This window comes from Gymnodraco acuticeps, unplaced genomic scaffold (genome assembly GCF_902827175.1).
Source record: "Gymnodraco acuticeps unplaced genomic scaffold, fGymAcu1.1, whole genome shotgun sequence".
NCBI classification, from domain to species: Eukaryota; Metazoa; Chordata; class Actinopteri; order Perciformes; family Bathydraconidae; genus Gymnodraco; species Gymnodraco acuticeps.
Window position 1 is genome coordinate 1,328,837 of NW_022990341.1, and position 26,726 is coordinate 1,355,562.

At 41.2% G+C, this 26,726-nt stretch overlaps 2 protein-coding genes across 4 annotated transcripts; one reads left to right on the top strand and one right to left on the bottom strand.

The window, feature by feature from the left end:
* Nucleotides 1-683: 683 nt before the first annotated feature.
* On the top strand, nucleotides 684-9,452 carry scyl3 (SCY1-like, kinase-like 3). The gene is given in 15 exon segments (XM_034223550.1): nucleotides 684-848; nucleotides 2,590-2,649; nucleotides 2,651-2,779; nucleotides 3,156-3,269; nucleotides 3,413-3,469; nucleotides 3,562-3,664; nucleotides 3,740-3,851; nucleotides 3,938-4,015; nucleotides 4,337-4,476; nucleotides 4,622-4,815; nucleotides 5,184-5,355; nucleotides 6,041-6,211; nucleotides 6,980-7,499; nucleotides 7,501-7,699; nucleotides 8,273-9,452. Coding segments are annotated over 15 exon segments (2,280 nt in total). The 3' UTR covers nucleotides 8,339-9,452.
* cunh1orf112 (chromosome unknown C1orf112 homolog) lies at nucleotides 8,933-25,234 on the bottom strand. 3 transcript variants are annotated; one of them, XM_034223547.1, is made up of 25 exons: nucleotides 25,073-25,234; nucleotides 24,754-24,876; nucleotides 24,257-24,296; nucleotides 24,077-24,165; nucleotides 23,592-23,696; nucleotides 23,317-23,457; nucleotides 21,803-21,965; nucleotides 21,636-21,720; nucleotides 21,403-21,541; nucleotides 20,433-20,522; nucleotides 20,262-20,326; nucleotides 20,025-20,173; nucleotides 18,314-18,443; nucleotides 17,505-17,691; nucleotides 15,238-15,320; nucleotides 14,218-14,269; nucleotides 13,667-13,756; nucleotides 12,840-13,025; nucleotides 12,026-12,145; nucleotides 11,606-11,701; nucleotides 11,397-11,510; nucleotides 10,742-10,846; nucleotides 10,571-10,651; nucleotides 10,331-10,492; nucleotides 8,933-9,273 (listed from the first exon to the last, which is right to left on the bottom strand). In XM_034223547.1, exons 2-25 carry the CDS (start codon nucleotides 24,847-24,849, stop codon nucleotides 9,070-9,072), a joined length of 2,772 nt encoding a protein of 923 aa, XP_034079438.1. In that variant the 5' UTR covers nucleotides 24,850-24,876; nucleotides 25,073-25,234; the 3' UTR covers nucleotides 8,933-9,069. The 3 variants fall into 3 exon arrangements, with proteins under 3 accessions (XP_034079438.1, XP_034079439.1, XP_034079440.1); XM_034223548.1 differs by having other exon boundaries at nucleotides 24,754-24,857; nucleotides 25,073-25,227; XM_034223549.1 differs by lacking the exon at nucleotides 25,073-25,234 and having other exon boundaries at nucleotides 24,257-24,320; nucleotides 24,732-24,818.
* Nucleotides 25,235-26,726: the final 1,492 nt, after the last annotated feature.

Consider the following 26,726-nt stretch of genomic DNA (forward strand, 5'->3'; position numbering starts at 1 on the left):
CTGCATAATGAGAACTTTTACTTTTGGTACTTTAAGGATATTTTGATGCTGATACTGTTCTACTTTTACTTAAAGGTCACCTATTATGCCAAATCCACCTTTTTTTATACATCAACATGTGTCCCCTCTGTGGAAAGAGATTCTGAAAGTTTCAGGAACAAAGATTCGCTCACTTTTTGTCCTGATCCATTTATATAAAAAACCTGCCTGAAAATGAGCTGATCAGATGTTGGCCCCTTTATAACGATGTGTTGGCTTGTGTAACCATTAGCCAATCACCAACCAAGGTAACACCCCCCCCCACCTTATCACCTGAATCTCCTCCTAGAGCACCATTGTGTTCTTTGTAACCAAATCTCTCTCAGAGGGGCGTGGGGAGGGGCTCCTTATTTTCATCTGAAGTAACAGACAGAGAATCAGCTCTTTTGAAGCAGGGCTGAAACAGAGGGGATTATGGGATGCTGCAATGATCTGTTTGGTGTTTGGAGCCAAACACTTCAGAGGCATGTTTTGTATATATCTGAGACCTGTAATATATTGATGAAAAACAAGTAACCCTTTGAATACAGAGCTTTTACCTGTAACAGAGTATTCCTACACTCTGGTAGGTGATCTGAGTACTTCTTCCACCTCTTGAGTGTTTAACCTCTGTTCCCCCCCCCCTCTGCCCTCCAGGTCTGGCGATGGGTGCAGAGAGCAGCGCGGCGCGGGGCTGCGTCCTGGAGGAGCCGCTGCTGACCCTCCCCTCCGGACTCACCATGTACTCTGCCATGCTCCAGGATGGGAAGCCTGCTTCCGTGTTTGTTTACAAACGTGGCAATGAGGACAAAGTCAACAAAGTGGCTAAGGTAGTTATCCTGGAGCCTCATCCTGGTACACCGTCACACTGCTGGGGCTGCACTACAACAGTATACTAAAAGTAGATTCAAGAGTCAAAGGTTTTATTGTCATATGCACATAAGCTACAGTGTAGAAATGGCAATGAAATTCTTCTGACCTGAGCTCCTCCAACAATGCAACATATATAATAAAATAACAAATACTGCAAGAAGTCTATATACATGTAAATAGAATATGATATGTACAATAACAGAACATGAAATTAAATAATGTACATTAAGACAAAATTAAATACGGTTTGTTGCAGTGATAACTATTTATATAAATAAGTAGATTGCAAGTACTTTAATATAGTTATTTTTAGGGATGCTCCGATCGATATCGGCCGTCATCATTTTACGTCATGCGATCGGCATTTTTAGAGAGCACCGATCGATCAGCAGAGAGTGAGTATCGGCTCTCTAAACATGCCGATCGCATGACGTAAAATTATGACGTAAAATACGTGACACTTTTCTCTGTGCGGCTAAACAAGCTCGCCAAAATGGCTTCACCAGTCTGGCAGTATTTTAAGGTGTCAGAAAAAGACAGTAAAATAGCGGTATGCAGCGTGTGTGAAGCAGAAATCTTGCAGCTCCGCCCGCTGTGACGGACCGGTGAGCGGAGCGAAGCACACACTAAGAGTTAGACCTAACACACTTAGCTATTGTATCTACCTCTGGAACAAGCTAAACTAGTTATACATAGGTTTATTCTTCACTGTCGGGTCACTCATTACTGGATCAGTGAGCTGCATGAGATACTGACGGGCTGTCAGGGGAGAGAGAGAGGGAAAGAGAGCGCTTCCACTCATTTCTCCCGTGTTATTATCCAAAGTGAATGTAAACTTGAATAATGTACTTCATTTGAATGTAATAATTATGTTTGTGGAAGCTCCAGTGAATGAGCCCCATTAACTGAGTTTTAAACATCACTTTAAATGGAAGATCCCCATAGGCCCCGCCCACTCGATCGGATTGGCGATCGGTATTGGCCGATACTGATTCTGGCGATCGGCCCTAAAATTGGCGATCGGAGCATCCCTAGTTATTTTTGTTGATAATTAGTGCCCAGCGCACAGCCACAGTTGCATTTTAAGATTTACAATACATCTAAATTGACATTGTTTTAGTGTTTAATTTCAAACCTGATTACATTTTAGTGAAGGGATTTCAGTTCATTATCTACCCAAGATCTTCAGTTCATTATCTACCCATAACATTTCGACAACATCTTAGGTAAAGATGCAAAAACGAAACATCAAAGTATGGTTCAGAATTTCTACCACCTTGCCGTTTTCAAGTGCAGTTCTCACAGGAAAACATTGAATAATTGGACTTGTGCATCTTACACTATTGCAATCTACCATCCACTAAAACGATTATCATTGTTTTAATGGCTGGTGAGTGAAGCAGATCTAGCAGCCGCCTGCAAACTTAACCAGGATTTGGATAGTGCTGATTTCAAACCTGATAAAGTCATTGCCAGCATTCTGTTCACTCAGGAGACACTTGCATTATCATGACAGACATTTTCCACCAAACAATTACCACCAAATTAATCATTTGCCAGCACTGCAGTCGTCCTTATTTTAATTGCTAAGTTGTGGTTTGTGCTCTCAGTAATCACTTCCTACTCTTGGATTTTCCCTTCAGCTGCATGACTCTCACTTTTAACAGGAAGAACATAAATACTTTTCATTTCCTGCAGCACCTGAAGACCTTGAGGCACCCGTGTCTGCTGCGCTTCCTGTCCTGCTCGGTGCAGGACGGGGGGGGGCATCCACCTGGTGACAGAGCGGGTGCAGCCGCTGGAGCTGCTGCTGGACAGCCTGTCGCCGGAGGAGGTCTGCGCCGGCATCTACGACCTCCTGCAGGCGCTGGTGTTCCTGCACGAGAGGGTGAGCCAAAAGAAGCATTTTTAAAGTATCGCCTGCACAGTTCAAGATTCAATTATTTTCTTGTCATTTGTACGTAGCTACACTGTAGTTATGACAATCTTAGGTCACAGGCTCCTCCAACAGTGCAACACAATAAAACAGATAAAATAGTGTAAGTAAATAAAATAAAATAAAATATAAATAGTGCAGAATAGTCTATATACAAGTAATTGGAATATTGATATGTATAAGTTGCAAACAGATGTTATGGATGTTCTTGATGCATGGGATAAATAAATGTTAGGGTTCCCTTGCGTCTTGGAAAACAATCCAACCACATTCCAGTAATTACAAATAAATTCAAAGTAGTTCCTAACTAGTTTTTCTCGACCCGCAGGGCAAATCGAGCCACAACAACGTCTGCATTTCATCTGTGTTCGTCAGTGAGGACGGTCACTGGACACTGGGCATGATGGAGACTGTCTGCAAGTTCTCTGAAGCAACACCTGAGGTAAGACACCGAATAAAGAGACAGTTTATCCAAGATGCATCTGTTGTGTGTGTATGTTTTATTTTTTGCTTCACCAATGTCAGATTTGTGAGTGACTATCATTTGTATTTTTTTATTTTTACACTTCTTCTTCTACTTCTCAGTTTCTCGCAAGCATTCAGAATGTGAGAGAAGCCAGCTGGGTTCCTCCAGAAGAAAAGGTATGCGATTTAAACTATTTGGATCTAAAAATTGAAGAACCGGCGTCCACTTTTCTATGTTTACAAGTTCTCATGAAGCATGTTGTCTCCAGGTTGAGGGCTTCAAAATGCTGCCGGATAAAAACGCTCACTCTCGAGACTGTTACTCTTTTGGAATGATGTTGGAGACCCTCGTCTCTCTCCTGAATGGCTATGGTGAGCAGAGAGAGAACGTCATAATGTAGCTTGTTGCCCCTTTAGGTCAGTATGCACTAATAACGCTTGTTTCAGTGTCCCAGGAGCTGTCTGACAGTCTGAAGCAGACCCTGCAGGTCGGCCTGCTGAACTCTGACCCCTTGTGTCGACCCCCACTCAGCTCCCTGCTGACTCATGACTTTTTCAGGTTAGTGTGGTTATGTTTGCTTTTGCTTTACCTTCACTACCTACTCAGAAATAATTGTTCTCAAACACATTTTCTTCTCTGAATAGCAATGACTTCCTGGACGTGAGGAACTTCCTGAAGAGCCTGACCTTGAAGACGGAAGAGGAGAAGAACGAGTTCTTTAAGTGAGGATCTGGTGTTGGCTGACAAACATCTTTTTCAGTGTGCTATTTTGTAATGAGTGCTTTGTGTTCATGCAGACAGAGTACCAGTATCTTATTTTGTTTTCCAAGGCAGCCCACTCAACTTTGTGTCTTCTAGTTAGTTATATATTGCTCTGTATTGTTTTTGGTAAATTGGATATTGTAGGTTAATACAATTGGAAAGTTAAAATACTGTTTCTTATACGTCCCCTCAATTAAATCATGCATCATTTAAACTATGCTCTTTTTACCCGAAGAGGAAACCTTTAACATGCTCACTGTGTGTTGCTGTTTTTTCCTCAGGTTTCTTCTCGACCGGGTCCAGAGTCTGTCTGAGGAGCTGATAGCGACGCGTCTTGTCCCCAAACTCCTCAACTCTCTAGTTTTTGCTGAACCCATGGCTGTCAAAAGCTTCCTGCCTCATCTGCTAAAGCCAAAGAAGGGTAAGGTGGGCTTTTAATGAAACCCTTTCTGCTACTGCTAACAATAATATGGATACTTAAGTTCCCTACCAAGGAGAAAGAATCATTCTGTCAGGCAAAATGACTTCTGTGCTAATGCTCTTTCTACTTTTCCTCTGTGCCACAGACTCCAGTGGCGGCGGTGGTCACGATGATGAATGCCTGCTCTCTGTGCCCCTGTACCGTAAACATGTGGTTCCTCAGCTGCTCAAGCTCTTCAAGGTCAACGAGGAACACGTCCGGATCGTGTTGCTGACTCACATCCACATCTACGCCGAGTTCTTCTGCCACGATGAGCTCAAAAACCACATCCTACCTCAGGTACAGTGCTGACATGGAACCACAATCTTTAACATGATATCAGTGAACACTGAGCTACATTTAAAGGAATCATTTGACACTTTGGGAAATGCTTGTGTGCTTTTTTGTAATACCACTCTCGTGTATTAGCATTACTTCAGAGTTGAACTAGGAAGAGCTTAGCTTAAAAACTGAAGCAGGTGGAAACAGCAAGCCTGGTCTGTTTAAATTAAGTGTTAAACTATTACTTCAATAATTAAATATTGGTTAAGATGTTTAAGAAAAGGCCAAGAACACTAAGAATGTCAGCAGGTTTTACATTTGAGGTTGCACAAAAATATCATTTTTGCAATCCTGTCATAGTTTAACTTTTGTGTTGCTTGTTGCAGGTTTTGTTAGGAATGAGGGACACCAATGACTCGCTGGTTGCCATGACGCTGCAGAGTCTGGCGGTGTTGGTGCCGTTGCTCGGAGCTCAAGTGGTGGTCGGCGGAGAGAGGACGAAGGTCTTTAAACGCACCACACCCAACTTCACCAGGTCCACAGAGGTCACCCCTGAGAGTGAGTCAATTTGTTTTAGTAGAGAGCATATGACTGGATACACGAGATTTGGATTATACTGCTTAGGTTGTGTTTAAGGGATGTTTTGATATAGTTTTACTTTATTTCATCAATAATCAGCTCAGTTAGTGTGTTCACACTGCAGGCCTGCCAGAAATATTTCTTCAAGAATTCAAGTTAACAATGTGAGAGTAACACGTATACAATGATCATTTTATGGTTTAAGTGTTCCTTTAAGAACACTTTGCAGTATCAAACAACAAAACCATATTAGGTTTGTTAGAGAAAGCAAGTTTATACATGTGACATTTAGGCTATGAAACAATTCATGTGGCCTTTTTTGAGTCGGATGGAAGATTTGTGTTCATTTGAGCTGAAGCTTATATAGATTCAAATACACAGTATTGTAGCAAATTCAAATATTTAATGAATTGTAAAACCGTCAGTTAACCAGTACAGAGAGAGTCCAACTGAAATACTTGTTTGACTACAGGAGAAACTCGTGCAGGAGTACTTTAGAAAGGTGTGAGGTGTTGGGAATGTCGCTCTGTCGCTGCTTTTGTCCGTCACATAATGAAGGAACAGGTTTTTCTGGAATGAACCAGTCTGGATTTGTATAATCAAATGTCACTGGTGCAATAAACATTTAATCAACATTTAATCTTCCTTTCCCTGTATTCCTCAGCCTCTCCTGTCCATATATTCGGAGGCTTCCACCCTCAACTGGCCCAGCCTTCAAAAGTCTTGAATCTGTTCCCCAGACCAACAGGGACTGAAGGCCCGGTGCTCGGGCACATCGGTAACTTAAAGGCTTGTGTGGAGACTCCAAGAAGTTACCCTCTGCCTCCAAAATCAGGTAAATTAACACATTAAGAGGATTAAATGCTTATTTCCGGTTGTTATTCGTATTTTGTGTCTCTAATGTGACATGTTTCTATGCTAGTTAAAGGGAACCTATCATGCAAAATGCAATTTGATTTATTTTATACATAAAGATGTGTCCCCGGTGTGTCAGGGAACTCACGAAATGTCAGAAAACAAAACCTTCACTCTTTTCCTCCGTACCCAAATCTCTAAAAACGGGGGTACAATAGAGCTGATCCAGGTTTGCGTCCGATATGACGTAATATCGGAAATGTGGACCCACGGCCCTATCAGAAACGTTGCTATTAGAAACAATGCCCGACTGTTTTGGACGTAATATGGTCTTTGTTTACATTAGCATCGCTAACACTCAGAGCTAACCTGTACTGGAGAGAGCATGTGTAAAAAAGCAGGAAATAAAAAAAGGAACTCACCTCGTGGTAAACCCGCAAGAGAAAAAGCATTTGTGCTCCAACTCTTTCAGAAATAATCCTTGATGTGGTTTAGAACATGGTGTTTAATCACGGCAGCATAACTGAACCTGCAGTTCTCCAACAGGCCTGAAATAGAGGGATATGGGGGATGTCTAAAATGCATGATCTGTTTGGTATTTTGAGCAAAACACATCATAGACATGTTTTTTATATATTTTTGATATATCTGAGAGACGCATAATATATGCCTAAAAATAGCATGATAGCAGACCTTTTTAAATCATCCGTTCCTGTGTCTGAATCTTTTTCTCTTCGCTGTGCTCCAGACGTCAGCAGACAGATGTCTCTACCTTTGAACGGCTTTCATCAGGAAGCCGAGGTGGAGTCCTTCAGCCCAGAGAAGGCTGTCAGACTGAGAGAAGGTCCAGTGGAGGACTGGCCCGACTGGAGCGACCCTGAGGAGAGTGAGGGCAGGGGGGGGCAGTCGGTCCAGATCCACATCCAGGCCTCTGAGAGAGAGGATCCCGTCAGCAGCAGACTGCCGCTCTCAGCCGCGGAGCAGGAGCCGTGGGATGACTTTGAGGACACTGAAGCCACCTCAGATCTGTCCCCCACAGCTCCTTTATCAGTCATACTAACACCACCCAGAGGGGGCCCTACCACACCTGTACTACACTCTCCTGAAACACTGATTGTGGCTCAATCCAAACCCTTCAAACTGACCTCAGCCCAGCGACCATCCACACAGAGCAAGACCTCCTTGGACGAAGGCTGGGCTCAAGAGGAGACAGACTTGGAGTTATCACACCACCCGAAGCATAAAGCGCCAAAGAAGAGCCGGGGGGGGGGGGGGTCTGGGGGAGGAGTTCACCATTAAAGTGAAGAAAAAGGAGCAGCCTGACCCGGAGCTGGACCTGTTTGCAGACATGGTGCCGGACATCCAGCTGTCCTCTGCTGCCTCTCCAGAAATCACCTCATTTCTGCAGGACTCAATCATCGACACGGTCACACTCACTGCCAAGTTCGCTGTTGCCAACCTGACGGAGGTGAGTGTGTGTGTGTTTTTTGTTGTTGTTGATTGTATCAGGTTTCTAAAGAATGACATACAAAAGGCTGAAAGGCTGGTTTTTTGACCAAAACACTTCATAGACATGTTTTTTATATATCTGAGACCTATGCTATTGCCTAAAAATAGCATGATAGGTGACTTTTAAAACCACATCATAAACACAGGGTTAGGAAAACGTATCTATATGTTGCACATTAGAGTATACTGGTCTGTATACGGTTTTAATTTGTTTAGTTGCTGGCCCTTAGTTAATTAAAAATACAATTCAAAAGTGTCATGTTATTAGACTACACTTTGTTACTGTGTTTTAAAAGGTGCTTTGTACAAATGTTTTGCAACCCATATTTGTGAAACTAGACTGAAGGCAGCTTGATGTGTAAAAAAAGGTGAACATAATGACATATAAACAAATGCAGTGAACCATGAGCTGATAATGTGTACTCGGCTATAAAAATCTATTTAAAAAAAGTCACTTTCTGTCCTGCCAATGAAGCATTAGAGCTTTCCTGTCATTTACCTGTCTTTCAATGATTCTCCTTTTCTCTCTCAGACGGAAGCAGAAGGCTGGGGAGACGACGACGACGACGACCTGAACTGGGAGGAGAGCGTCTGGTGAGGACGTTTCCTGTCGTCTGGAGCAAAGACTTTAAAACTCTAATCTTGAAAGCTGCTCCAGTTCTGTTTGAACAGCATGATGCAGTCACGGCTGAGACTCTTTATAGCCCATCCTGTTGGTTCCTGGACGTTTATCATCAGTCTGTTCATTCAGATAACCATTTGAACTGGAAGCTCATCACATTGTGCTGGACTTTTGAAGCCATCTTTTTATTGTTTGAGTTAAATGAGGATCTGAATCAGGTCTTTTTTTTTTTTTTGGACTACTTTTTCTTTAGTGCCAACTTCTTTACTGGCATGAAAATCAAAATATACTTTTTGGCAAACAGTACTCGGCCAAAAAGTGTCGCACTTTGAATGAATGTGGAACAGAAATTACGTAATTTATTAGCTCTTTGGTTTCTGGTGAAGTAAAGATTTTACTGTATCATATGACCCTGTTCTGTTTTATAAGACTTTTTATAGATATATCTCATTAAGTAGGAATATTATATTATAAGTACTTTAAGGAAGCAGTTAGACAACGCCCTCGAGCCAATATGGGTGCTCAATAGACTCCTGTTTGACTAAGTGCTAAATAAATACAAGTGAACAATTATCTGTAATCAAACAAGTTTAATAAACAAAACAAAAAACAACCGGTTTAAAAGCTGAGACTTTACAGCAGCAGACAAAGGGTTTCACAGACTGTGTTTAAATAGTTTTTCTATATATGAAGTAAAACATCTGGGGCTAGCTTGTGTGTGTGGCTGTTCTGATGTGTGTGAGGATGGTCTGGAGCTCCTGCAGTCTGGACTCCAGCCAGGGTGGAGGTGTTGGAGGAGAGGTGCGTTCTGTGAGAGCCTGCAGAGCTTTCAGAGCGCTCTCAGCGGTGGTGACGTAGCGGCTGAACTCCTCCTCTGCACAAAACTCCTGCCGAGCTTTCTTTGGACACGGCTGAGAGAGAGGAGGAACGACATACATCCATTATCTAATTCTCACAACATGATTTAGTTTGACATGAATCGAGGCAGGATCGCTTGTACAAATGAAATGGTGACTTGCTGAGCAGGACGTTATGTAATAATCTGACAGAAGTATTTTGCTAAATAAAAATACTATTTTACTTGTTACTGCTAAGGAACGTTTGTACTGAGCTACGAGGACTATATCAAGCATTGTTGGTTTAGTGTATCATCCTACAAACCTAATAAAAAAACCTTTATTTGCAACAGATACTCTTGAAAAAAATGCATAATGAAAATGTGGATTAAATGTAATCCCCTCTAGTGTTTTAACGCATATCACAATGTAAGTCTAAATAATCGTATTAAGTTAGATATCACACAGATTGATACATTCATTTAAAATATATATAAATGCTGATTACAATTTGCAAAACTAACCAAACACTTAAAGGTGGGGTAGGTAATTCACTTCAGAAACACTTGTTATATTCCATGGAATGCTCTTAACGTCCCGATAGCAATGAATATATGAAATGCTTTGACAATAAATACATAAAAAAATATCATCTGTGGAAGCCGTGGCGCTGTAAAAAGCACGACCAATCATCTGAGCCGGCCCGGCTAAAGTAAGTGGATGGCCTACCTGCCTGTCAGCCTTCCATCTGTGCACAAACTTGTCATGTGCGCATTTGTGTGTGTTGGAGGAGGGGGCAGATTTTCTCCGGTTGTGTACTTTCAAATTCGAGCGCACTCGAGCTGGTTTCTCCATTATTACCTACCCTACCTTTAACTCGCATATCCTTCTCCTATGCCTCTTTCAGTGTTTCCTGGAAACTATCAAATAAAAATAAAATAAGCCTGGTTCATATTATACTACTACCTCCTAGTGAACATGTGTTAACTTGTCCACTAGGAGGTAGTGTTGTACTGACCAGCTGCCATTCAGAGTCACCTGGAGAGTCTAAAGCTGAAACAAAACTGCATGGTGAGGAAAATTCAGGAAACCATTGAATGAAGTTGCAATTAAACTTCGTGACAGCACTCACCTCTGAGTCTGCTCCAGCTTCAGCCGCCAGTGTTTCAGCAGTGAGTCTGTCTGAAGCATTTTCTTTGTCGCTCTCCAGCCTCTCGTTGTGTTTCTCAATAACGGCCTTCTCCAGTTTGATCCTCTGCAGCCGTGACTCCACATGTTCCCGAGCGTTCACAGTCTGCAACGACACATTGACTCGTTAATGTCGATCTGTTGAAGTGAATCTGATGAAAATAGTTTATTAGAATCTCCTTACCTTGCTTAGATAGTTCACCACCTTCGCCTTGGTTTCTTCAACACACAGACTCTGGGAAATGACCTCTTCATGGTTTGTAATCTTAAAGAGCAAGATGACACGTTAAGTTTACAACACAGTCGAGGGCAGTACAGGATAACTTCTGAAACAGCTTTTACATCCCTGCCGTACCTCTGCAAAGTGAGAGAAGGCCTCCAGAGCGTGCTGGTGCAGCGGCCAGGACCTGTCGGACAACATGGCTCCAAACAGGCCGCTCAGCCTCGGCAGGATCTGACTCTGTGGGACACAAAGTGGGTTTGAAAGAGAAATGATGGATTATATTAAAATGTTCTCATTTCATATCCACAGTTTTGACTAATTATTCCTTTTTTAAATGTAAATGTTTTTTATTACAGACAGAATGGAGAATGTTTTGAAATGTGCAGTGGCATACTATGAGAATGTCTTGACTTTATTTACAATTTTAAAAATACTATTTTCATGACTTTTTGAATGTGAAATGTGAAATGAGCCAAAGTGAAGTTTTAAACTGCATACGTGGCCACGCTGAAATATCAGTAACTTCATGAATATAAGAGAGAGAAAAGGAACTAAATACAGAACATGATTAGCATACTGTTAATTTGCAAAGAACAGACAAAATATCATCCACATTTTTACTATCTTCTTCAAAACTAATTTGTATTTATATTTGACCTATCTGTTGGCCTACATGTTGGGAGCAACTTCGAAGGAGAACAGCGGTAGAATAAATGTCTGACAGCATCTGGTGAGGAGTGCAAAGAACCAGAAGGTGAGACACTGTGCAGCAGAGGGGTGTGATCACCTGGCTGTCTGAGGGGACGAAGATCTTCCCCAGAGAAGAGAGGAACTCTAGAGCAGCGAGCGTCAGCTGATCGGCACACGGCTGAGATACCACAGCGTCCACACACAGCAGAGCCTGGACACACACACATACACACACACAGTTACAGTCAACAGAAGCTCCCTCCAGTCCTGATCTATTAAATGTGAACTCTGAAGCTAACGTCATACCTGACAGATGACTTGAGGTTCGATGTTTTTCACTAGAACGGCTGATATGGAGAGCAGCAGCTGCAGCGTGCAGTGGAGCGCGGGCTGGCTCTGCACCTGGAGCAGGGTAACGGTATGTCATCTCAAAGATCAGCATCGTACGACATCAAAGCATTTTTTAACTGTTCAGTATCGCTATGTTAATCTGATCTGATCCTTTATTTATGACTTAAAAAGAAAATACCTTAAGGAACAGCTTGTTATTTGTTGTTAGGGTTAGCCCTTTTAATAAATGTCCTTGTTTGCTGTGCAGCTGTATGTTCTTGAAAGATAGAAGGATCAGGACTTGGCCTCATCAGATACTCAATATTAAACTACTTGGATTGGGGGGCAACAAAAAGCCTGATTGGGATATTCTTGGTTACACTCTTAGGATCTCACCTGCTCTGGACTCATTCGTAACCACAGCTGTGTGAGGACCCTCAGAGCAGACAGCACACACTGGTCCTCAGGAGAGGTCTGCACCCGGACCACTGCCAGGAGGGGCCGCAGCACCGTGTTCTGCACACAGGAGGGACTGTAACTATCCCCACCCTGCTTCCTAGCATTGTTTTCACAGCTGGATGTAATCATTCTGGCCAAAAAATAATCAGACAACTTTTCATATGAACTTTGTTTGCCTGACCGTAGACACTGAAGGCTTAATCCTACATCTGAGTCTAACAGCTTATAACAATCCAAAATTAATCATAAAAGAAATACAAAATAAGACAAAACAAACAAGTTATAATTCAGTGCAATACGTTTATATTATGCTGTCAAGACTTAAAACCTTATTAAAACGTCCATGTAACGTTAAACTGGCGAGAAGGTGGCCTTTCCTTCAAGTGAGAAAACGTTGTTTCACGCTTTAATAAGCCCCGAGATGTTTCATTTCTCGCCCTCGATATGTGTGCTGCCTCTTTTCACGCACTACATTTCAGTCACTAGATTTCACTTAAAAAAAGATATAGACCATTAACCATTATCTCTTCTCAGGTGGGGTAGGTAAGAAATGGAGAAACCAGCTCGAGTGCGCTGGAATTTGAAAATACACAGCCGGAAAAAATCTAATCTAAAATAACTTGTTGCGTTTCAGCAGAACTACTGCCTCTACATTTGAAGGCACAGCCGATATTAGGCTACTTCTAATTCATGCTAAGGGTTGGTTAAAACAAACAGACGTAATCAGAGCCGTATCTAGGGTCGTCCTCACCATTTTGTCCACTTGTCCTAGTTTGTAGCCTCCATTCTGCCAGTCAGTCAGAGCTTTTTGAGCGAGGCTGATGATGTCGGTCTCTACGCGGTGACGAGCATCTTGGGAAAGAGCTCTGAGGAGGACATGTCTCCACACTGAAAGGTTTTCTACCTCAGACGGCGGGAAACGAGCTAACAGCTCCATCTGGAAAAACAAAACACTTTGAGATGATGGGGGGAAAGAAATCACCTGATATGAAGGTAATGATCTTACATATACAAAACATATGTTATTATTCATTTACGGGTTAAATGGACACAATCAGAAACCGTCATCCAAAACAAGAAAGTAGGATTGTTGGACAGATTTAAGAAGTAAACCTGAGTATTGGAGTTGTGAAATGTACACATGACGGTGATTATATGCATTAACAGAATCCCAATAATGTACTATAGCCCTTGCATTCACCAGATCTCAACTGTTATGAGAGACTTATGTGTTGCCACTCTCCATCGTCAAAACTTAAAATAGTAGAAATATTAGTAGGAATGGTGTCATCTCAATTTGTAGTAAAAAGATAGCCATTGCCTTTGACCGTACTGAGGAGGATATTCAGTCAGTACTGTACAATTGTTTTTTTTTTAAAGGCTAGAATACTTGAATCACAGTATCATCTTTGATCTTGTTTGGCCTTTCAGTGTTCACATATATCAAATAGTCAAATGTGATTATAGTAAGTATGTGAGTTAGTGTTTAATACAAAACTGTGAAAAATGAGATGTGAATTGACACCCTCAAGTAACTCCTGAGATTATCAAACTATTCATTTCTCCAGTGTCTCTGACCTGGTGTTCGGGCGTCATGAGGAAAACCATGCGTTTGAGCAGCAGGCCCAGGTGGAGCGACTGGTAACACTCAGTGGTGCAAGCTTTCACCTGGGGGAGGAGAGGGAGAAGAGAAGAGGGGGGAGGATCAGTGTGAGGATCAGGAGGGGTCCAATCAGCAAGGAGCATCAAAATGAGTTGGATGCAGCTTAATCTGATGACGTAAGAAGTATGTAAGTTGTCCCTGAGATCCAACAACACCAATTGTCACCTCTGTTGGGGGGCCAGAGTAAACATGCGGGACCCCCTACTAACTCATAACCCCACAGGGAGAGATTAAGGGGATTTAGTGTTATTTTAGAAAGCGCTCAGGAAGAGGTCACAGACATGGGGAATCATCCGTGACCGAGTGAAGATTTCAGACATTGGATGAGATCCTGGAAACTAAATATATGAAGTCTACAGATGAACTTTACGAATCAGGTCTGGTTCTCTGCTCAATCTTTAAGAACAATGAATCCACAACATGGATTCTCTCCACTGGACTGTGTATAATCATGATCTCTACCCACCAGCTGAGCAACAAGGACGACATGATGCAGACACAGTTCTGCTGTCCCGTACCTGCAAGCAGAGGAGAACACATAACAGTAGATTTAATATACAGTCGCAGTACAGAAGTACGCAACTGTGGCGGCGAGGGAGTGCGGTCGTCTTTCAACCAGAAGATAGATGGATAAGACAGACAGACAGACAGATAGAATGTCTGTGTGTGTGTGTGTGTGTGTGTGTGTGTGTGTGTGTGTGTGTGTGTGTGTGTGTGTGAGTGTGTGTGTGTGAATATGTGTGAGTGAGTGAGTGTGAGTGAGTGAGTGAGTGTGTGTGAATGTGTGTGTGTGTGTGTGTGTGTGTGTGTGTGTGTGTGTGTGTGTGAGTGAGAGTGAGAGTGTGTGTGTGAGTGTGTGTGAGTGTGAATGTGTGTGAGTGTGTGTGAATGTGTGTGTGAGTGTGTGTGTGTGTGTGAATGTGTGTGTGTGAGTGAGTGAGTGTGTGAGTGTGTGTGTGTGTGTGTGTGTGAGTGAGTGTGTGTGTGTGAGTGTGTGTGTGTGAGTGGTAGCTTCCTAAGGCCAGTGGTACTGCTCTGTATGAATGAGGTGTGAATGATTCTGTAATAAGTACAGTCCATTTACCGTAGTCAAAACATTTGCACTAATACAACTTTAGTGAAACAGTGGCTCAATAATACAAGTTATAAGCAGCCTTAAGTAGTGTTTGTTTTATACTGTAGCTTGCTCTATGCATTACCTTGATGCACACAACAATATCTGTTTTCTTTTTTTGTTATTACTGCCGATTTGTATTCCATATTTTATTCCATTCCATTTCTATGTAAATACTACTATATTTTTTATTATTTTTCATATTTTTCTAGTTCTCTTTCTGTGTTTTCTTTTACGTATGCATCACGACATCAACTCAAATTCCTCGTGCGTGTCAACCTACCTGGTGATAAACCTGTTTCTGATTCTTGATACATCTGCCCAAAGTATGCACGGGTCAGTTGTTCAGTAATATGTGTGAACAGCGCTCACCGTGCAGTGAAGCACCAAACGTCTGTGGCCAGCAGAGCTGTCTGAGCGTCCGCCTGCAGCACCATCTGCACCAAGCAGCGCTCCTGGAGAGGTGAAGAGAGGTCAGAGAGACGGGGGGGAGGGTGAGAACCAACTAATGAAATAAACATTCGAGACGATATAAAAAAAGCAATTCAACAAAATGTAACAGTAACAGAGAAAATGAAAGTGAAAGAATAACTAGCAGTGAATGAAGGGAAATCCTGCAGCAACACACGGATAGAAAGTTCACCAAAATAAACAAAAAGCATAAATCCAGAGTCCACCCAGCCGAGACGTCTAGTTCCATGTGTTCTGTTCTAGTTTGCCTGCTTATATAATCGTTAAACAATACATGTTTTTTTATTTATTAAAGTCTACAATTATATTAAATAAAACATATAACAGAAATATATAAAGTTAGGTTTGAATAACTAATGATTAAATGAAGCTATACATGTTAATGGGCTGCGATCTCTTTTGATCAAATACAAATTGCCAGTATTTAAACACTGTATATGTCATAAACCAATATCAGCCAATTACACCTTATAACATTATATAGTTATAACAACATAACTACGACCAATAATACATCATTTATAATAAGCAAAGTAACTAAAGATGATAAACTCATGGCAAGCACGCATGTGTTGGGGAAATATTTTCCAAGGCCCATAACTTTGCCCCAGTGTATCAGTTCAGTCCTGACTGAGCACACGCACCTGTAACCGTGGCTGCTGTGCTCTCAGTGTTCTGTCTCCCTGTTCCTGCCTGTTGGCGTCAGCTGATAGAGTTGTTATCATTCTATCTTGTTGTGCACAATGTTGATTATTCTCTCTGAACTAGTTAAATACATGGGTCTGGGGAGAGTTCTTCAGATTTGACGTGGCAACTCTACCGTGAAGTCAGAACCTCTGTCTCTTTGACTTGTTTTGTGAATTCTCCGGCCGAAGCTCAGTGTTTGCCATCAAAGCTCCAGCTCTCCATCGTGTCTCTCTCTGAGTCCTGACTCCAATTGCTTCAGAAGTTTCCCCCACAGCATGTACAGATGAGTTTAGGGTTAGTTCAGGTCCAAGAGAGACTCAAGACAAATTAAATAAAGACACGTCTTGGCAGGTCATCGTAACCCTTCAGTGAGAAGGTCGGTCATCTGTCTCCAAACACCGAATCTGCAGCTGTAATGACTCTTCTTTATCAAAAACACTCTGGATTATTTGCAATATGGCTTAGCAAATGAGTTCTTGCCAATTAAATCACATTCCTGCCAAGATTATATCATATTCCAATCACTAGTATATAGACTCTTGCTGCACTATTTCACTATTCTTGTATTTACTTGCATTATATTTGTTCTGGTTTTCTGTTTTATTGTGTTGCACTGTTGGAGGAGCCTGTGACCTAAGATTGTCATCGTCATAACAACACTGTAGCTATGTACGTATGACTAATAAAAGCCTTGAACCGTGAGAGTTGCAGGTTTTGATCAACTCCTTGAGGATAAAACACAAATTCCGCACAGTACATGCAATAAGATAAAACACAAAAGTCTGGTTTCAGATTTAGTTTTGCTTTCTTAATCACTCTGTAATTCCCAATCGGTTTTGAATTGCTAGATGTGTGTGTCCAGTATGGAACGGCTGATAAGAAATAAATACTTTGATTGCACTTTCACTTTTAAATCACAGAGCAGTGGCTCAGTCGGTAGGGGCTTGGACTGTGAACCGTAGGGTCCCCGAACAGACCTAAACATGGAGTGTGGGTGTGCTTCACTGTGCGTGCTGTGTGCTCTGCATATGTGACCATTAAAGAGGGGTTCATCCCTCCAATTCTATTCTATATATCTATAGTGCTTTCACTTCCATGCTGTGCTAAATGTTTGCTAATGTGCAGATCTTTGCAAACAACTAGGACTTAAAATAAGGTTCTTCTTCACCTGAATTAGCAGTCATCTGTTGAAAAGTACTCCTCTACTACTACTAGACTCCAACTACTAAATTTAGAACAATTTACAGGCTTCTGCGGGATGAAAGCTCCTTTAAAGTGAAGACATAACTATTCCATCCCTCCCCTGTAGCTGGCTGTTAGTTTAGGAAGTGCTTGATGTGATTAGCAGATAAGTGGAGCACACATTTCAAAGTTATATTATATAATATTACCGTCACCCAGAGATTAACCAAAACATACACGATGGAAAATAGTCTTAATGTTATCAGCAGAACTGGACACAGTGTGTGTGTAGACCTCACCAGCACACGGAGGAACACCGGAGGCAGCGCAGCCACGCTGGCACAGAGCTGCACACAGAGGTGGTTGTGCAGAGAGACCTGGACCTGGGCCTGACCCTTCATCATCACCCCCGGCAACAGCACCGGTACCTGGCGCTCAGTGTAGCATCGCCTGAAACTGGTGAACAAGGCCTGGTAGAGAGGGAGCCTGGAAACAGAGGGGGTGGGAAAATATTAATTAAAAAAAAGACATTTCAGACATTTTTAGACACAAGATTTTATCGTGAATACATTGATGATCAGTATAATCTAAACTCACCTTATAACAAATCATATCTAATTAGGTATGTTGGATCGGAAATTGATTAACTCTATGTAAAGTACGAAACTGGAAATTAAAACATGTTTAAAAAGTGTTTTATAGGATTAGTAGAGTGTCTAAATAAGAAAAACAAACCTAGAAATGAAGGTTGCGGTGGACCAGCAAACACCTTTTCCTACAACAACATTTTTGTTTGTATTATTTTCTAATGGTGTCTGGTGGATTTAGTGGAATAAAGGCTTTAGTTCCCCGTTGGAAAGGGCCATCTGACAGCAAGGCAAAGCATAGAAAATATGTAAATATAGCAACACTCTGATATTCTTTAAGGTGGCTAAAATTGTTTTGCTGCTGCCTCCAACCACAGCAATACGATGTCGTATGTTACCCCCGTCTGCTTTTCCAAACTAGGAATCTACTGTAGGTAACAGACCAACTACGGATAAGTCTCTTCAACAACCCCTCTTCCAAAGATCTTCCCCAAATTCTGGGGATGACAGCCGTTTATTACCTGGGAGTTTCCTCTGAGAAGTGGCTGCCGGAGTACCAAAGCTGCAGCACCTCCTCTGGTTGGGAGGAGAGCTGACCCAGGACGTTCACCAGCAGGAGACAGTGAGGAAGCTCATGTTCAGGAGACAGTCCTGCACACAAACAACACAAGGGACCTTTTAACATTGTATGTTGGCAACCTTGCTTTGAGACCTCTATTATCTTGTAATAGGCAAGGTAAGGTGTTAGCAAAATATCACTCGTCACCGGCTTGATCTTCAATATCAGGAAACATGTATGTATTATCCTTGCAAGAATGGAAGTAGTCATCACATACAGAGCATTTGGTACAACTAGTTCCTTAGCAGTGTCCTTCACATGCTGATATACAAGAGAGTGTTACAGTCACAAGATGGTTCAAAGCAGCATTCAATGTTTAGTTCAGATTAGCTAAAGCCTGCGTAAGCAATACACATGACAGTCATATGTCTCTCTCCATAGAGGCTGAATCATCATGTTAATCACATAGCTATCATATGTCTAAAACAGTCCTGATGCTCTTCTAGGTAATCATACATCCTGTCACGTGCACAGCTACATAGGGCCTTTGTTATCATGTGCTACTCTCATATTGGAAGAGTACATTCAGTATTTTCCCAACACAAGGCAAGTTTATTTATATAGCACCTTTCAACACAAGGCAATTCAAAGTGCTTTACAAAAATGAAAGACATTAAGAAACATATTATCAAAGGGCATTTAGAAACACTCATTTAAAAGCAAAGATAATAAAACATGAATAACAAAAGGTACATGAATTAAAGTGACAGTGCAGTGAGATACACACATCTGAAATGTTTAGCTCTGACTCTCAATCATTGCTCACTTTTTAGCAGAAATAGTCTTTCTTTCTACTTTCTTTTTTAACTGGTCCTTTAGTTATCGCAAGTGTTTCAAGCTAAACGAACCCCCCTTCTAAGCTGTAACCCAAAATTCAACAGATCCTGGCCATATTTGTGTAGCATATAAAAGGTATTTGCTCCCAGACATTCATGTGGCTTGCTAGTTTTGGACCCCATCTGTCGTCAAAAAGTCACCACTTAAGGTCCTTTCAGTATTTCTACTAATCACTTAAAGGTGGGGTAGGTAATTCACTTCAGAAACACTTTTTGTTATATTCCATGGAATGCTCTTAACACCCCGATAGCAATGAATATATTAAATGCTTTGACAATAAATACATAACAAAAATGTCATCTGTGGAAGCCGTAGCGCTGTAAAAAGCACGACCAATCATCTGAGCCGGCCCGGCTAAAGTAACTGGATGGCCTACCTGCCTGTCAGCCTTCCATCTGTGCACTAACTTATCTCGTGCCCTCATTGGTCATGTGCGCGTTCGTGTGTGTTGGAGGAGGGGCTCTGTAAGGAAGTGGCAGATTTTTTCCGGTTGTGTATTTTCAAATTCTAGCGCACTCGAGCTGGTTTCTCCATTCTTACCTACCCTACCTTTAAGCATACAATAGTGACTTTGGACTTTCAGTTTGATAGGAGCGTCCTCCTACCTAAGGTTACGGCACAACCTCACAAAAGTAGGTGCATATTTAGAATAAGGAATGGTCTCAACTCATCCCTGAAGATCCTCTAAAACCTGGCCACAGCAAAGGGAAACAGAACAGCATCTATCAACCCTGCCTGAATATCTTGATAAAAAAAAGATTCAACGTTAAACTCACGCAGGTCCTGCTGGAGGACAATTTCAGCGAAGGGCCTTAGAGGCAGCAGCTGGAGCAGGAAGGCATCGATGGGAACCAGAGCGGCTGCATGCAGCTCCCCGGACAGCGCGGGGGGAAGAGCTGGAGCACACAGGCTGGGAGGGAACTTACTGAAAGACATTCGACTGTAAGTTGACGCACTACTCAATGATAGAAGATCAATTAAAGGCTGAATCTGCAACTTAAAACCACACGTACCTCATTATCTGGAGGTAGAGTTGGTGAAAGCTGTTGCAATACTTTGTCAGAAAACATTTAAACTCCTGATGATAAGAAATGATGGGATTTAAGTTCAGCTGCTTTGTTTTCTGAAGCCCAGAATGAAAATGGAACAGATATAGAAATGATCAAGAACATCAATTTATTTACCTTTATGTAATGGATCAACGTGTTGGCAAAGAATCTGCACATCTTTGCAGTTTTCTGGAACAGTTTGTATTCTGGGCTTTGTGTCGACTCCTTTGGAAAGGAAAAAGGAGCAATAATACAAAAAAGGTCACCAGGAGATCAAATCTATTCTGATAAACCAAAGGGTCATGTTTTCTGTAAAAAACACACAAATAATAAATGCTATAGTGGAGACTAGGGCTGAAGGATTAATCGATTTTAAATCGAAATCGCGATTTGAAATGATGCGATTATCAAATCGCAAAGCCTGCGGTTTTTTTCCAATTTTTTATTTTTTTTCTTGTGTCAGTCATCCACACCAATCAGAAGTGCTGTGCTCCACATGTACCAGCCATTGTTAACCAATCAGAAGTGGCCCATGATAGAAGGTGATAGACAGATTGATCCAATCACCTGCCAAGTATTTCTGAAAGTGCCTGCCCTTTCCAAATGGCTTCCAAAGGAGCTTTAGATGATTTGGTGAAACAAAGCATCTGGGTCAGGTTAGTAATGCTCCATCACATGTTTCTATTACAGGGTGAGTCTTAAACTGAAGCTTGACTTTAAAGCAACCCAACGGAAGTTTCATGTAAGTTTAGTTCTTTCACTCGTAGCTCGGGCTGCGGGGGTGCTAGAGACGGGAGCACGTTGATACGACCTTCCTAGCCGGAGTTATGGCCGCATTTTACAATAAACTTCCGTTGGGTCGCTTAACAACAAATATCGCAATTCGAATCGCAATCTCTGTCAGAAAAATCGCAATTAGATTTTTTCCCAAAATCGTGGAGACTGCAGTTGTGTTAAGGACTGTCCTGTTCCTGGGTGACATTGGCTTCATTGGACAAACTGCTTCATTCTTAGAAGTCCACCACTGAAATGCAATGTCCTGCCTATCTAGAAATGTACAAATGATATCTTGTGGATCTTTTTTCACCATTAAGAGCTTTACTACCTGTAGTCCAGCGTGTGTGATCTGTTCAGCGAGCTCCACAGAGGTGAGGAAGGAGGCCAGCAGGTTGTCACACAGGCTGCTGCTGATGTCTCCGTGATGCAGATGTTCCTCCACCAATGACTGGTACTTCAGACTCTGTCTAAACAGATGTAACCAAATGAGCTATTACATGATTTCCAAAACTTAAATAACAAGACATTAAGTGTGACAACATGAGTGTCTGCAGTACTGACTTGATGACAAACTTCCATGTGTTTGCATGCATTGCCATGTCCAAGTTAGAGATGATGGAGCAGATATCCAGCAGGTTGTGAATCACTGAGGAAGATGAAAATAACGTTTAACATCAGAAGGGTTTAATACTAAAGGATGTGTCAGTGGAAAACAAATACACACATACCTGTTACGATGTCAGAGACCTCTTCCTCGGAGGCGCTGCTGTCCAGTGAGATCGGCTCCAGCAGCTCCAGCAGAGCCTTCTGGAGGGAGTAGGCCTCTTTAAAGAGTCCCTGCAGCAGGTCGGCCACCAGGGACAGGCGGCCGCAATAAACCACCTCACTCTCCTGAGGACAACATGCACAGTATGCTCTAATCATTTTCAATTAGTCACATTTTCACACAAATAAATCAATATTAAATAAATGTTTTTTGTTTTTTTTACGCTGCTATGGACAATTTTGCACTAATGATATTGAAGCGACTGTTATTTTGTATATATTGATTTTTGTGTTTTTTGTTTTAATCTTAAAGGTAGGGTAGGTAAGAAATAATAATAATAATAATAATAGCTTCGATTTCTATAGCGCCTTTCAGGGGACCCAAGGTCGCTTCACAAGTAATAGTGCAAAGACAAACATAACAAAACAAAAGACAGACAAACAGAACAACAGATCGATTTAGGGGCCGAAAGCCTTGGCAAACAGATGGGACTTGAGGGCCCTTTTGAAGGCTTCAAGTGTGGGGATGTTGCGTATCTCCGCAGGGAGAGCGTTCCAGAGGGTGGGGGCTGCCACACTGAAGGCTCTGTCCCTGGAGAAAACAGCTCGAGTGCGCTAGAATTTGAAAGAACACAACCGGAAGAAATCTGCCCCTTCCTCACAGAGCCCCTCCTCCAACACACACGAGATGGAAGGCTGACAGGCAGGTAGGCCATCCAGTTATTTTAGCCGGGCCGGCTCAGATGATTGGTCGTGCTTTTTACAGCGCCACGGCTTCCACAGATGACATTTTGTTATGTATTTATTGTCAAAGCATTTCATGTATTCATTGCTATCGGGATGTTAAGAGCATTCCATGGAATATAACAAAAAGTGTTTCTGAAGTGAATGACCTACCCCACCTTTAATGTGTTCACATGTATAAATGTGTCTGTTGATTGTGTATATATATAGATATACATATTTGTATTTTTATATTCGGGATTGTGGGAAACGGTATTTCGATCTCTCTGTCTGTACACACAAACTGAAAGATTGACAATAAAGTTGACTTTGATAACTCGTTTCTATTGAGAAAAAGATCGATTTGAATCAAATTAGGAATTGAATTGAGTATCCCTTTTTATCCCTGAGTGTTTCCTGCGACAAAGAGATGCTTATCACAGTTTCCTGCTGTGAGGTTATCTTGAGCTGTTTCACCTAAAGTTACACTTCTGGTGATACATGATTGCATAAGAAGAAGGAGGATAATGAGGAGGAAGTACAAATGAGTCCCTTTAGGAATGTTTGAATGTTCTGAAGAAACTAAGCACTTTTTTAACAGAGTTTTTCCCTTTTGTATAAATAACAATAGCTAAATAGATTAATTCCTATTTTAAAATTCTGATAACTAAATGCATGATTTCTTATGTAATTGTAATAATTGTTGATGCATTAAGAGCTGCATTACAGGTTAAGAGTGACTAAGCAGACGCACCTTGCAGTGCTGGAAGGTTTCCCTCAGGACTTTCAGGATACATGTTGGTAACGAGCGGATGGCGTCTATATCAGGAGTTTCCTCGAAAGAACCAACATGACGCACGCAGGTGGATAGAGCGTTGATTATCTGCATCATTGCCTGAAACACACAACAGCATCTTGTCAACATATTGGTTGGTATAGAAGTTAGGGCAATGTTTGTCAGAGAATATATAACTTACATAGCATAAAATGTCTTTCTAATTTGAACATTTTGATAACAACAAGCAGTACCTGCAGGATGCTCCTGAGTAAGGAACACAGTTCAGTGCTTTGACTCGACAGGCCTCCAACTTGGTCCATGATTTCTTTCATCATGCGGTCAAACATCGTCACCGCCTGCAGACATTTGTGACAGATAGGGGCAACAACAGTCACACAGACTTATCAAAACTACTAAACACTTTTAAGAGAAAATGTAAATTAACCAGATATTCACAAGATAAATAAAGCTCTATCAACAAGTCCTACAACTTCTAATATGTAGGAACTACTCGTCAAAAGAAAGACTTACAACATCACCAACTGACATTGAAAAATGTTATGTGACATTTGGAAAACAACTACCTATATATTGTTCTGTTTAAGATCTTTAAAGGCCTTGAGTTCAGCGATTAGCACCTAATTTAAAGACTTTTCCCATCACATGCATTCACTCTGTGTTATGCAACTAATTCTATTCAAGTGTATTTGCATTCATGACGTTGTTTAGTGTTTACCTTTGGTAGGATCTTGGAGAAGCACTCATCTTCCAGCTCAGACAAACCAATATGAGGGAGGAACATGTCTGTGATGATCTTCAACACACCTGCAGGGATGCAGTATGATCATACTTAGTAATACTCAAGGCACAAAATGAGGTGATTGATTATTATAAATTGTGCAATGAAGAAACTTACGTATATGGTCATCCCAACTCTCAGAGTTATTATGCAAAGAGTGAAACACAGTCAAGGAAAACCACTGCAAATTCAAATCATATATTTCCTTATACAGTAGATAAGGATTGCAATAACAGTGAAAAGGTATGATGGATAAGCTTGAGCAAAACCTAAACTTGTGCACAGAATTCCTCGAACATACTTAGCCACATGTTTGTCAAACTTTAACATCGTATATGGCCTTTAGGATTTTGGTTTTAATTGAATTTATAAGCACAGGTCATAGACTGTACAGGCATACTTCTGCCACCTCATAAAACATTTAATTTAATAGACATGTAGATATAATCCCACATTTAGTGTGTCTATTCCAATGCTTTTTCAGTAGTTTGAGCATTTAAAAACTTCAAAACAAGACCTGCATATCACTGGACTCTCCTTATTGAAACCACTAGTGTATGATGCTATGAATCATGACATAAAATGAGTAAACCTGATTATGTCTGAGAGGATATGGTGAGTTTTGGCAGGACGGACTTGAGCTCCTGGCGGCAGGTTTCCTGACTCCACTGCACCACCTCGTCCAGGAGAGAGGAGTTGGTCTGGGACATGATGACAGCTGAGCGAGGTCAGAACGACTGTACACACAACACAATGATTGAGAACAATGGCAGCGATTGAGTCACCCAAAATGTCTCACAGTAAAAAAGCTTTAGGTGTATTTTTGTACAAAACATCACTGAGTGTGTAAACAAGAGAGCTAGCTTAACGGTGTGTTGTGCTAAACATTAAACATGGTTATTGTTAATTTAGATAATACGTATAGCTTCTTACCATAAATGACAGACGTTATCTTCTGTTCAGGAGCATTAAGCCACAACTACGGGTTTGTGTTGTCAAACGTCACCGTTAAATCTGTGTTTTAAATGTAGAAAACTGAAAGAAAACCGAGGTGTTTGTGGACAACAGGCAGAAACATAGCTCGCGCCGTTGTTTGAATCGGATGTGACGTAGGGAGCAAAGCTGCTCATCTACCCTCAGTCTGATTGGTTGAAAATGTTACACTGCAAAACTTTCAACCAGTGAGAGAACGCAATGAGGGAAAAGCGGTGAAAATAACAACTGTCGAGATGAAGCTTTAAATAAAAGGTGAAATATGAATATAATATTCGTACTAAATCAACAAATCTGTGAAAAGTTTTTATTTTTTTAAAGATAATATGGCTGCGAATCTTTTTTTGTTGTTGTATTGATCCAATCTCTTCCTTTTAAAGAACTTTATAAAGAGTAATTCATTAAGTGTACATGTAATGACCTATACAAAAACAATGGCTTCCCTTCAGAACAAATCCCCAAATCCAGTTTGATATATCCATGATCAATGAGACAGTCTCTGACAGGTATTTATTTTCTCATTTTAAGCTACATAATAATAGGTGAGGAGCCTTTTCCAATCTGTTTTCGTTTAGTAAAACCAAAAGTATGTTATGCACACTTGTTATATTAAGTTATGCTTTATTAATAAGTCTTTAAGAGCTATTAAGAATAGGTTGTTCATGAGGATTTGAGCCAAAAGCAACATGATTGGCCTAACCTCATAATGGGGTATTATAGTCTAATCCAAATAAAGAAATAACATAATTGAATAACAAATCAAGCTGACATGGCCACCAAGGGCCTGTAGGACACATTAAAACCATGCACCTGTCATCTGTTAGGGTTTTGGGTCTGTTCGGTTTAAAAGCAGTTTCTATCTTCTCAAAGTGAGCAAAACACATCTTTGATTGAGAAATGTCACTTCATGCTTATCCATTGTGACCTGGCGATGAACTCCGTGAGAGAGTAATAAAATGAATCACATCATGGATGAGTATTGGAAATCACAATTTCCGAGAGACATTGTTATGAACTTGATTTACTGGCAGTACACAATCCACTAAGCCCTTAAGAAAACACATAAGGACTATGTAGATCATGACTGAGATGTTTAGGAATGTTTAGATTATATTCTAATCAGTTATGGGAAGGCTGATATTCACCCATTAGCAGTCTGGAATTTCTCTTGACTCCGACCCCGTTGACTGCATAAAATCAGTGTTTTGTGGGCTATTGTTTCCCTGATAGGATCTTGAGTACTGAAGTAAAGCAGCTGGCTTCTGCTGCACCTTTGTTTCCCGACAGCCTGAGGTGTCTGCGGCTGGTGGCTCAGGAAGGGCCGGACTTTTTGTTTAGGAAACGGGACTCCACATTGATGTTTATCTCTCTTCACAAACAGCTCATTGGGATTTTGCATGCAGTGTACAGACCCTAAAAATGAAATATCAAGATAGTATTCTCCCCCAGCTGAATCAGGTTGCATGATCCACTCAATTTTGTAGTGTTTTTTTTAACATTAACATGACAAGTACTAATACAATTCCTGTACATTTGTGTGGCTTTACCAGGTGAAACATGTTTAGATCTGACGTGAAAAAAATTCAGATCTGAC

Bases quoted from the DNA above. Each gene is read 5' to 3' on its own strand.
- cunh1orf112 (XM_034223547.1), bottom strand. From the start codon at position 24,849: ATGTCCCAGACCAACTCCTCTCTCCTGGACGAGGTGGTGCAGTGGAGT. The intron at 13,026-13,666 runs GTCAGAGACACT...TTGTTTTTCCAG, and splicing joins TCATGACGCCCGAACACCAG to ATGGAGCTGTTAGCTCGTTT. The intron at 12,146-12,839 runs GTGAGGACGACC...TCCTGTGTGCAG, and splicing joins TAGGACAAGTGGACAAAATG to AACACGGTGCTGCGGCCCCT.